Below are 13,536 nucleotides of genomic sequence, written 5' to 3'. Positions count from 1 at the left end.
ATAATATATAATGAAAAGTTACCGTTTGGTGTGGATTTTGGGCCGGCGCGCCGGCGCGGCGGCGCGTCGGTGCAATTGGGCTGTACTTCTTTGAAAACGACGTTAGCGAGGCGGTCACCGTCTACAGCTAGCCCTGCATGACTATGATAACTAATTTCTTATGGCCCAAATTGAACCATATGAACCTAGATGACATTTAGTTCCAGCAGGACAGACGGCGGCGCTACGTGCCACACAGCAAACGCCACGATTGACATTTTGCAAGAACGATTTGAGGGTAAAGTTATCTCTAGCAACGGTTATGTGAATTGCCAACCAAGGTCATGCGATTTGACTCCGCTAGACTTTATTCTGTGGGGTTTCTTGAAGTCGCATGTCTATGCAAATAAACCACAATCGATCGATGCCCTAAAGGTCATTAAAAATTTGACCACTCGGATCCGTGCCACCGTAAGAAGCAGAGGCGGGCATTTGAATAATGTCATATTCCACACTTAATGGCATACATGCGCCTCTCAAATAAAAAAATAATTTTGTTAATACCTCATACACTGCTTGTTTTATTCCATTTCAACGTCAACATTTTGATAAATCGGACCCAATACAATTACTTCTTCATGCGATAAAGGAGTTGTTTCACTTTTATGTAAAGTTTCGTTTTAGCATGGGTTTGTTTAATTTCAATCAAAAGATTGGTAGAATCCCTGAAAGAATACATAGAAAACTGACAAACATATGATTTACGTTGTTTTAGGTTTAAAAATATAATAATGAACAATAACGAGACATGAAAGTTCAAAATGTATTGGATTTATATGAGGTAGACTTACATACAGTATATGTAATATTAATAATAATTTTTCCAAGGGACACGATTATGATGGGGAAGACGAAGTAAATCTGATCTGATTTTTGACTAATTTCTTAGTGTTGGGTGTTTAAAATATTCTTGAAGAAAATAGAATGTTTAATGTTAATATTCTCCCTACCTGACTTTTTGTTTTGATTGATTTGTTTATTTGTATTCGTTATCTTTAGTGTTCTTCCTTTTGTTTTGTGGATGTTAATGTTCTATTACTACATGCATTCTTTGGTTGGCGCCTGTTTGGCTGGATTATTCTTGCTTTATAGCATTTCGTAGGTATCTGTATACGTCATTGCAAGCAAAGATTTTGAAATTTACTGGCTTTGATTGCAGAAAGCAGTATTTCTTATAAAGTAAAATGTTTCCTTTCAGAAAACAATGTTTTTTTTAATATAAGTTAAGTGGGTGTTAGTAAAACTAACAATTTAAGGCATATGCCTTCACATACATGTATTTGACTTCGATGCAATTAATTGTAGCTTTTTTGTTTAAAATTAATTGTGAAAAGGCCAACATTTTTAAATATTTTTTACTAAGATTTCTTTTTTAAATGTCTGTACCTATGAAGAGTCACAATTGAAACAAGGATATTCGTAAATGTAACAGAAAAGTTAAACATTATTCAATCGTTTTGCTTTCGTCAAGTTGGCACTACCCCCTTTCTTTTTACAACTATTATTCAGTCAATTACATACTTACTTTTCCTAATTTCACAAAGTTTAATGCTAACCTAGCACTACATACCAGTTTTTCTTTCAATCGTAGAGCTACAGATTAATTTTTGCCCTAACTAATTTAAAACAAAACGGTTATAATTACGTGCATACTCAGTGTTTAAAATTATGAAAAGTCCACTGTTAAAACTGTGCTATTTCTGCAGGGGGTGATTTGGATGTGATTAGAGAGGATTGTTGAGGATTTCAATTGTTGATTTCAATTCAATTGAGGCAAACAATAGAAAATCAACTTGAATCTCTTGTCTTTTCATGACAAGAATTACTCTTGGAGGATTTGTCAATTCCTCGCAAGAGGCAGTATCCGCGAAAATTAATTTTTTTTTAAATTAAGGTGGCACAGGCAGGGATTGAACCCAAAACCCCTTGCATGACAGTCCAACGATTTTTTTTTTAAATTCATTTTTATTAGTTTATTCTTAAACCTATCTTAAAGCTAGACAAAAACTCATAAAACTAGCCTAGTTATCCATAACTTACAACTAACCAAATGGTCCCATACGGACACTCTAAGTTAAACTATGACACTTACTTCTAATGCCTTTCGGCCCTAAGATCTATTTTACTTCAATTTAAATTTTATTTATTTTTGTATTTATTAGAAAATTTTGAAAAAAAAAACTAATATCAAGATCCTTTTTTATTTTTACTTAAAAACTACTTAAAATAAGGTCCTTAATATAAAACTTAAAACTTACTTAAACTACCTATTCTACCTATAAACTACTTAAAACTAGAACAACCACAGCAGCAAATCTAACTATCTATCATTTTTGTTTTTCTATTTTGTTGTCTTTTTTAAAAAAATTTTTGTTATTCCATGTTTTATTTTTTAATGTTTTCTTTTCGTATTTTTCTTCTATTTCTTTTTGTGCCATCATGCCTATTCTACATAAAACTAATCCCTAAAACTATAAAACAAGTGTGTAAGCCGGCTAAGGCTTAAAACTCATCCCTACTACCCATTATCAAGTGCCGATTGAAGCCACCAAAAGTGGTTCTCCTGCTTCACCCTATCAGTTCGGTCCCGTTCGGACACAGCCCTACTGAACCGAAGGAGCTCTGCTCCGCCTTGTGCCATGACGTCCCGATTGTACGGGAGTCGCCTATCGACGGTTCTTCGTCTGACGTGGTAGATTAGCGGAACTGCCAATCTATCCTGTATCAGACGGACCGCATCTGTCTAAAAAGAGGAATGCCTCTGGTGGAATGAAGCCGCTCAAGCGTGCACTTTCGGATAGAACGCCCCGAAAATTAAATTTGTTGGTCGAAGACATAGCTCTTGCAATGTGACCTTGAACGAGGTTTATCACGAAATTGTCAATTCTGTTGATTCGAGACCCGATGTATAGGACCTCGTTGGAATAGTAATGCACATAAGAAGATTCGGCTGTTCGATATAAGCCGGTACAGCGTCGTTAACACTGCCGCGTTAAATTACACAGGACAACCATAAACGATCATTGCGCGTATGAGGGCCATGTAGCAAATTACCTTCACTCTGGGGTCAAGTCGACTGCTAAAAACGAGCCGTTTCGTCAGAGCGATGGCTTCTCTGGCCCTGGTCAGAGCAGCATTTATATGTCTGTCGAAATATAAATACGGATCTAACCAGATACCGAGGTACTTCACTACACTTTTGCTCGCCAATGGCTGCCCGAGAAGATCAACGATGACCATCTTGCGCCAATTCTTGCACGTATCCCTCGTGGCCCTAGCCAACGGAGTCAGGATCAGAATTGTCTCCGCCTTCTGGACATTTATTTTCAGTTTCCAGTCGTCGCAATATCGCTGAATCTTGTCGAAATCACCCTGCAAGAGAATTCAAATAACCTCAACCTTTTGGGCAGTTCTGTACGCAATAGATCGTCGGCGTACGCAATTGCCTTTATAAGACTACCTATCAAATCGCTGGTAAATGCTGAAGAGAATCGGCGAATTCACCGCTCCCTGTTGAAGACCATTTTTAATTGAGGATGTTGTGGTAGAAGTTACATTGCCACTTTTGACAACAAACTTTCTACCGTTAAGCATATCATAAAGTATATACAACAATGGCTACTAAAGACTCTCTAACCATACCGTGTCAAAGGCCTTTTCCAAATCAACCAGAACAGCACCTGTGCATTGTAGTTTTGATTTATTGCATTGGATATCAGAAACGAGTCCAAACAAAAAAACAGTCCAACAGTTAGAGGATTTAAAACTATGAGCCCTACCTACCTCATTTACAAATTTAACTGTCACATGTTATTTACTTAAAAAATAAACAAAATAAAAACAATAATACATTTTCACTTTAATTCGTTTATTTTGATTTTTGCTTAACATCAACCGTACGAAAACTTTGGTCAGTTGTATTCAAAATCCTTCCCCATCAAATCCCAAACCGGTGAATTTGCATACTAGCTTTAACATTTCCATCTTCGTTCGTAAATAATAATTTCATATTTATAAGAGGTAACGGTAGTAGAAAATCAGTCATGAAGGGCATATTTTTTTACAATTGGCATATATGTACAAAAGCATGGTGGTGCCCATGTCTAATATTCTCTTAACGTTGCGTTCCCTTAAATAGTTTACAACAATGTAATATGACAAAAAAAAACGTTAGGTTAGCCACAGTAACGTGTACATAAAATGTATATTTTAAAACTTTCGTTTATGATTCTATTTTTATAGTCTGCAGAATTTAAATATTTCTTTAACATATTGTTAGGCAAGAGGACAACTTGATTTTGCCAAAAAAATCTCTACCAAAGGCATTCCTCCTTATTTCCATAAGAATTGGACATCTTTAAAAAAGTGTATTGCATCTTCCCTTTCATTTAGATATTGTCAGTATGTTATTTAGTTTCTTATTTGTCAATATTTTAGCTCTGACAACGCTTTTTCAATTTAACTCTATTTTTACTGTATGTTTTTTTGTTTTCATTCTGTCAATATTTGCAGATTTAACAAGGAAATTTAATTAAAGGACCATTGGTTGAGTTGCAACATAGCTTCTTTAAATACTATTTCTAAGTATAATTCCGTATGAGAAATTTGAAGTTTACAAATTGTTAAAATGTCGACTTAAATTACATTGATAGATAAAAAAGACGGAATTTTAATATACAGTTTGCCAAAATGTGGGTCATCTTGGTAAAAATGGCTACTAGCTTCTCTTTTTTATGATTATTTTGTTGAATTATGTCTTATTTTAATTTTAGGAAGTTCGAAAAGTATGCAATCAATAATTGCATTTCAAGCTGTTTATTGTTTCGGGACATTTGTGTGGTATTGTCGGTTGATTTTTTTCAAAGGGTAATTCGAGGATTTTTTCATTAGTTGAGACTTTTTCGAAAAATTTGGTAATATATTCCCAAATCCAGATTAATTTCGAAAGTTCAAACGAAAAATTAATGAAAAGTGCCGATATACTTACAATGAAAGAAAACAGGTACGTTTTGTAAATATTAAAGGTACCATAATTCATTATTAACTTCCCATAGGAAGTTATTGTAATGGATCCCATTTGTCAAATTGAAAATTTTGAAATTTCTCGACGTTTCAACTCTCAAACCAGAAGAGATATCGACTCTTTTGGTTAACAGTAAATTTATCACGAACCAATAACGCAAGAGACTTAAATTAAATTTTATATTTATATTGCAACGTGATACCAACCCAGTATAATTTTGATACGTTTTACGAATCGAAAATGATTTTATCTCCAAAACAGTTTTGTGCAATAAAATATAAAGTTTTTGATATCTGGTAAAATTTTGAGAAAAATCGAATTGACACTTTTTACTTTACATTACTCAAAGTTCGTAAAAATTGAATTTCGACTCAAATTTCTTTTCAAAAGCTTGAAATTATGGCTTCAAACCACTTTTTTTTAAATATTGTTGTCAACATTCAGTAAAATTTTGAGAAAAATCTAATCGACGCAACAGTTTTTTACAAAAAATAAAAACCAAAAAAAAAAAACAATACTAGAACTTGGTAAAAATTTACTTTCGATTTAAATAGCTTTTCAGAAACTAGAAATATTGTCTTCAAACTTTTTTAATTTCATGGAAAATATTGTTTTCGATATTCATTAGTTAATTTATAAAAATCCAACAGTCCGATTTTCCATAACAAAATAAAATCTACAAAAAATAGTACGCAAATTTGATAAAATTTATGTTCGGTTCTTGATATCTCTCAAATTAATTGCTTTCTATTTGTTTGTGTATTTGAGTAACCAATTCACGAATTTACATTCAACAGATTCCAAATTAAGTACATATATAATACAATTCAATTTATATATACATAGTATACATAAAGCTAAAAATTGAAAAAATTAATTAAATAAAGTGAATACTCGACTTTCAAATAAGTTTATGGACCCCTTAATCTCTTTTAAGAAAAAATACCCGATTTTTACATATTGTTTTTGACCAAGTAGATATGAAGGAAACCATTGAAGTAGCGGTCCATGGATGTCAAAGGCTTGAAGTTATTTTAAGAGTGTAAATTAGTCCTACTAAGCTTTTACAAATTCTGTATAAATATAATGAACTTGTTATTGATTGTATAGAATATTAATGACAAAATTTGTGAATTCTATTAGATAAGAATTAGTAGACCTGCCTTTCCAAAACCTATGTTGATATTTCCTTTCATGTTGCCGTATGATAGGTTAAATTGATCTTGAACAAGGCTATCTAAAAGTTTTGGAACAACAGGTAGGTTAGTTATTGGTCTATAGTTCGTCATAAGTTTTTTGATCCCGATTTAAAAATAGGATCAATGATTAAGACTTTCCACTCATTCAGGAAAATACCATTGGAAATTGATTCATTGAAATCAATCTTAATCTTATCTGCAGTTTTTTTAGGTTTAAGTTTAAGCAAAGCATCTTCAATATCAGTTAAGTCAAGTGATGTACCAGAACAATCAAAAATAGAAGGCAAATAATTAATATATTGATAATTTATTGTTGAAGATGTAGAAGAGTTATAAATATTTTCAAAAAAACTACCCCCACAAATCTACAATCATTTTCGGATCACTAGTTTTATTATTACCAAAAACATAGTTGTTGGAAATCCAGTAGTACTTCATTTAGTATTTTTAAATTTCCAAAAGAATGTTGGAGATATATTTATATATCATTACAATATATAATTATAATAAATTACAATAAAGGAATTTTAAAAGAAAAACAAATTCTTTCCTGAGACGAGAAAAAACTGCATAAGAATCATTCATCCAATTTATAAAAATTTAAGAAATTCTACTAAAATTGGTAAAAATTTGTTTTCGACTAAAAATCTATTTAACAAAACTAGATTTTAAAACTAAACTATTTCTTGATATGAAAAATATTGTTGGTAATTTTAAATTTTTAAAGAATAATTCAACTGACAACTTTTTTAATCCAACACGAAAACCTCCAAACTTTTAAGCAAGACAAATCGACAGTTGGGATGGGAAGTTATCAGTATGGGTCGCATCCTAGCTTTTTTTTTATTTGATTTGATATGAAACAGAATTAATTTTATAATATACCTAATTTTTAAAGACATTAATTTTCAGTCTCCTTTTTCCTCTTTGTTTTTATAAATAGGCAGTTATTTTTTATTTTTTTTAATTACAATACTTTTATTTTTAGGTAAATTTCGACGAGAATTCCGCAATGCTCTTGATATGTGCCGTTGTGGTCGCTTCGGTATTGAAGATCGCTCATTTAATCAAAGTAACCCCTTATCTAGGCACCACAATATTAGTCCCAGTATGAGAAGCAATTACAACCTGACGAGTGTAAGAGACATCACTTTGACAAGAGAAAGTTCTCGGCAGGTATGAATACCTAATAGTAATTCAAATTTGTACAATTTTACATATACATATACATTTTATCTTTTATTAAAATAGACAATGCAAACAACATTTGTAGAGAACAATGGTTATGGTCATTCAACTGTCACCCCAATGCTAAGCTCCATTAAAAATCTATAACTCGAACGATTACGTGTTTCGTGGTCAAAAACTGTCCCCTCAAGAGACTGTTACATTTCACCCAATTGTAAGGATCTAGTGGAATAAATTGTATTGAATGAAAGGATAGTTATAACGATCAGGAAAATGAATTAGAAAAAGTTTAAAACTTCTAAAATTGTATACTTAATTTTAAAGGATGTTAAAAACTGTATAGCTTCAAATATTCTTCTCAAATTAAAAAAAGGAAGAAAACAATTGATTAGAGAGAGGACAAGGTTGGAATGGACTTAAAGAGTTTATAGCCGTTTTGACAAGTGATCTTTCTACATATCTCTTTAAACATGATTAAACAAATTTATTGTATTATATATTTATGCGAGCTTATCGAGTTCTGTATAATCAAAGTTTTGACAACACACAATTTTGAAATACAGTATTTTAAATACAGTTTTTATGTATTTATTATTCCAATTTTGCACCACTTGGAAACTCATTTTTACTGAAGATATTGGTAAAAACATCGTTATTTTTAGAAAGTTAGAAATTTTACATCTAATTGTTTTTCCTAGCAAAATGGTTAAAAGTGTACAGTTTTTTAATCAAGTTTTTTGGCAAATATGTACCTTTTGGTAATTGCTAACATTACAAACTTATTATGCGATACACTTTTTTGTAAGGTTCCTAAAGTCTTTGAGTTTAAGTGGAGCCGGAAAGTATAATGCCGAAACGTAATACCCTTTACTTATATTTTTTAAGGATATCTCATCTCAAATATGCACCAAATAGTTTATTTTGTAAGTTTCATTTTGTAGTCTATTTAATTATTATCTTTCAATTTAAAAAGTAAAATGATCGTGACGACTACCATGAGTGAAGAAATAAGAGATTTACCACAAGGTCACACTGATACTCAATAATATTTGTGTTGATCACCAGGGGTAACGTTTCATCATAATACAAATCATCATGTTTGGCAAGATTTATATACATATATGATTTGACAAACATTTTAAATGTCAATTACTTTATTATCAGCATACACATATTAATCAATTCTTCTAGAAAACTCCGTTTAAACTTTAAATCTACATGAATTGAAATAAAATGCATTTTTTTCCGTCACACAAACAACAATACTTTTTTTAAAGGATTTGTTTATTTTGCCTTACAATTTGAAATATGACCCTTTAAATATCATAAGGACAATCAAAAATGGGGTTCTTAAGGCTATGTACGTTAAAACACGATGCAATGTGCGATACAATTTATATCATTTTAGTATCTTGCATAATTTCTGGAAATTCTCAATACTTCATTTCATTTGATTGTACATACTTCCATATATATTCGTATATGAAGTTTTGAAAAGTCTTAAGCCTTACGCTTTTTAAAAATACGTTACGAAACTAATCTTAAGTGCAAATCCAAAATTAGATTTTAAATGTCTGCTCAAATTTTATAAAATACCCGTTTTCAACATTATTTTTATATTTTTCCAATATATTTAAAAAACTTAATGTTGTAGGCTTATTGTTCAGAGATATTTACCAATATCTTTGGTAAATACGCTGTCAATTGGTTCAAAGTTGGAATTAAGCTTTATTAGCCAGAATCGAATTAAAAAAAAAACAGTTCATGCCTCTACATGGAAGGTTAAATGACGATTTGATTGGACTATTGCCTTTAAAGTTGTAAAATTGCTTTCACTTATCTTAAAAACTAACATATTTTGAAATTTGATTTTCTGAATTTCATTAATAATTGAAATAAGGAACAGTATTTAGTGAAAAATTTGATAAACATTTTTTGAGTCGAAAAAATATGTGTTTTACAAAAAAACTTTATTTAAAGAGATCACTAAATAATGAATTGTTGGCTTTAAAAAAAGTTGCATCACAGCAAAGTTACCGCTGTTTGTTTAGTCTTGCCCTTTCCTTTTAATCTTTGTGTGGCTGAGTTTATGTGCCCCAGCATTATGTTACCCAGTAAGACCAATTCTCTGTTCTAGTATTCAGACCGAAGTTAATGTTATATTAATTTGTTGTTACTGTTGCTTTTACAAACTTTTTTCTTATCGCATTTCCGTGATCGATATAACTAAACTCCAAGTCAGATTAATGTAAGTTAATATAAATTAGAATCTTATTTTATAATAATAAAAAAAAAACTGATACTTTTAATTAATTTTTTAAAAGTCTTTATATTTTTTGAAAGAAGAGGAGACTATCTTTGTACATTACTGAGTCTTTCACATCAATGGAGAAGACCTTTTATTGTCACCCAAACAATGGATTTTTAAAGAGGTAAGGATTGGGTAACAAGCAACCACATCCTAAACAGTAGGAAAGATGTTCAACGTATACATAGTGTAAGACGTGATATGCGAAATTACATAAACGCTTTGCCCCCATGTAACAGAAGAACCCGCAAACAGGATAACTAAAGATCTCACTGTTGTTCAAATGTATAAACAACACCCGGTGAAAGGTGCACCGTGCGCTGCTGATTTCGGATCAGTAGATTAAGTAAGTTAAGTTTTACGCAGTTATGTATTGGTAAGGGATGAAAAACATCTGACTCGGATCTCTATGAATCCATTTTGCTCCCCAGTAATTAATAAGGATTGAGTAAGGTGTTTGATAGAGTCAGGAAGTGTATATCTTGAATAACAACTAAAAGAAGTAAAAGCATGTACAATGTACATACATGTTTTATTTTGGGTGTAGATATGTAAGACGAGTGTATTGTAACTGCATTTATTAACTAATTTTGCTAGTTGTTGATGGAAGTGACCTTTTTTGCTAAACTTAAAAAATTAGAAAAATAAATGCATTAAAATCCAAATAAAAGAATTCTTCAATGTACTCAAGCGCATTGATACATTCCACATATTTTTGTTGTCCCAAAGCTTAGAGCATTGCTTTGATGACAGTATGTTATGGGTGACACCGAGTGCATTTAAGAGTTATTATAGTCGGTATCCCTAGAATGATATTCCAGTTTCTATCAGACTCAAATCCTTAATTTGTTATCTTATAAACACTTATTTATTTAAAATTCCCCTTAAAGTTATTTATTTTTAAATCACATATATCTTTATTTTTATTTTTAGTTGTAATTTTTAAACGCTTCCTTTGAAAATCCAAAATAAACTGTGTTTAATTTAAGAGTAATATCTTTAATTGTTGAATTGAATAAACAAATAAATAAAATTAATATCATAAAAACAAAATGTATAAAGAAACAATAGAGCTGTATAGATTATAAAGTTAAATTGACAACACAAAACTTAAGAATAGATTTAATACAAAGTTTGAATAAGGAAGAGACAGACCAGTTCAAAAGAAGTCATAAACAACTTACACAATAATTCGTCAAGCCAATTTTTAACTTCAACAAAATAAATATTTATTTTTTAACAATATTAATAATTTCTTAAAGATATATTCCAGTCTTAATATAGAAAAATACATATTGTAGGTATAGGGATACTTAAAAACTCTGTCAACAAAAATGCAACAATATAAAGAAAAAAAAAGCAAATAGAGAACGTATAAAAGAAATTGAAGAAAAAATTGATAGAATTATATCAGATAAAACAGAAAAAGAAAACTTAAAATAAATTTTAACGACCAATAAGGATTAATTGATTTCAAAAACAGATTTAATAAAGCCGTAAGACAAATTATGAAAGCATTAACAATAATTACATTTAATGAAGCTATACAAACAGTTACTAAAGTTAAAGTTTATTCTCAACAGAACAAATTATGCAATGCAGAGCAAATAAAAGAATAGATATCAATATAAGAATAGTAATTCGGAACTTAAGTTTACGAATAGTACTATAGATACACCAATAAAAATACACAGTACAATAACAATAGTTATTGCATTGAGACAGAATTATTGCAAGAAGATACCATAATACCCACACAAATTTTTTTAGCATTATAAAAAAAACTATTTTTAAAAAAATCTTTAAACATTTTTAACGAATATATGGTAAAAGTAACATTATTACCAAAAAGCTACAATTAATTGCATCGATACATTTTCGAATATCCTTGTTTTATGCCTGGACTCACGGTGGCACTACATACTTCCTTTAAAAAAAATGGAATTTATTTCTTTCCATAAATTATTTACAATAAATAATCATCAACTAATTGCTTACATAGTTTTAACAAAATCAAAAAGTGTAGTGGTAACATTTTTTTTTAAATCGTTGAGCTACACATTTTTTTCCACAAATAATTTACAACAAAAAAGATACAATTAACTGCATATTCAGTTTCTTATTTTTCGAAAAATGTAGTGCTGACTTGACAGTTCTGGAAGATACCATAGTACCAACACAAACTTTGTTAGTATTACAGACATATATCAAAAAAAAATCTTTAAGAAAAATTTAGAAACTAAAATGTTATACCTATACACATATAATACTTCAGATTTGTAAATGGGTGTCAATTCTATTTGTGAAGGTAATTTACTAACTCAAGATACAAAATTTAGATCTTCAATTTCACGTCGTCAAGGGATAAATAAATACAGCTAGCATACCTACAGATGATTCCAACTTTGGTTTACAAACGGTTTTGTAAAACGCAGGAAGAGAAGGCCACTTTATCGTAAGCGACATTTTAAATAAAAAAATTGCTAATAACTCATAGAGCTTTGAAGGCTATTATCATTTCTTAACTTAAGTTTAATTAATAATTTCCAATACCTATCGACTATGGGTACAAGTTGTTTCAAGGACCAGCAGTAAGCTTTTGATTTGTCGTTTACGATAAAATTTATTTTGGCGCTTAAGATAAATTTGCGGGAGGGCTCGATATAGAGAAATCACGGACCACAGACAATTAATCAATTTATTTACAAACCCACCATCTACTATAATAAAAATACGTCTTTATCATTAATAAATCTGCCATTTTTACTAGAACTGTACAGAAAAATACCAAAAAGAAAAAAAATTGTACAAAAGTCTTTGAGTAGATTTTGAACACTTGCTAGCACTTAGCAGCAGCACAAACTGTTGTTGTAAAATTTAGCTAAAAATCTATCAAAAAGCAAACTGAAATTTAAGAATAGAATATTTAATATAAACAGTGCAGTTATTAAAAGATGAAATAGTAAATTACTTAATAATATGCTGCAAGAAAAAATAGAAGATGCTTTAGATATATGAAATATTATTTTAATCCTTAAAACAAATAACAGTAAAGTAAGAAATACAATGAATAGAAAAATATCATCGTTCAAAACGATGTGAGTATATTGGTATCAGAAGATGTCCCAATAAGTGAGAACAAAGATATATTTGATACATTTCTACAAATATTGGTACAATGCAACATCAAACAATTAAAATTAAAAATGGTCATATTTGTAATTCTTTTGCTGTCAAACAGGATAACGATATCAAGAATTTTGTCCATGTCTACAAATTATTGTTAAATTCAAAAGCACTCTACATAAAGATATAAATCCTTCGAACGTATCAAAAACCCATTTGTTAAAATTGTTGTATTTGTAATGTGGACGAATTCAACGACAAAAACTGACGTGCTTTCACGTCCCGGACCCGTAGCGCCAATCTGTTGTGGACGAATTCAACGAGAAAAACTGACGTGCTTTCACGCATACATAGAATCAATTACTAAGTTTTTTTGGGAAATTTCATAAATTAGGGGAGAAATGACACGCACACTAAGAATTCCGTTTTAGCTTGTAGGTAAGATTGAGGTATAGGTGCTGATATTGAAATCAAATAAATTTGGATGAGAATGGAATGAGGTTCGCGGAGGCAGGTGATGGATATTATTCCTAAAAGAAATCGAGTTATAGAAAGAGGTGCAGTCAAGTCAACAACTTGGTAGTCAATATGGAAACTGCAGTAGTCATAATGACAACTTTGGTTAAAAGAAATTGAAACTACGATAATCAATG

General features: G+C 30.4%; 1 protein-coding gene across 2 annotated transcripts in view; it reads left to right on the top strand.

Annotated features, from left to right (window-relative positions):
* LOC129950921 (orexin/Hypocretin receptor type 1-like) overlaps positions 1 to 9,750 on the top strand; it is an 80,086-nt gene extending 70,336 nt beyond the window's left edge. For both annotated transcript variants that reach the window (XM_056062875.1, XM_056062874.1), the window contains 2 exons: positions 7,250 to 7,437; positions 7,513 to 9,750. In XM_056062875.1, coding sequence (XP_055918850.1) covers positions 7,250 to 7,437; positions 7,513 to 7,596 — 272 coding nt within the window. In that variant the 3' untranslated portion in view covers positions 7,597 to 9,750. The remainder of the gene's footprint in view (positions 1 to 7,249; positions 7,438 to 7,512) is intronic.
* The last annotated feature ends 3,786 nt before the right edge of the window (positions 9,751 to 13,536 follow it).

Source organism: Eupeodes corollae, chromosome 3, assembly GCF_945859685.1.
Source record: "Eupeodes corollae chromosome 3, idEupCoro1.1, whole genome shotgun sequence".
Classification (NCBI taxonomy): Eukaryota; Metazoa; Arthropoda; class Insecta; order Diptera; family Syrphidae; genus Eupeodes; species Eupeodes corollae.
This window is presented reverse-complemented; position numbering and strand designations above follow the sequence as displayed.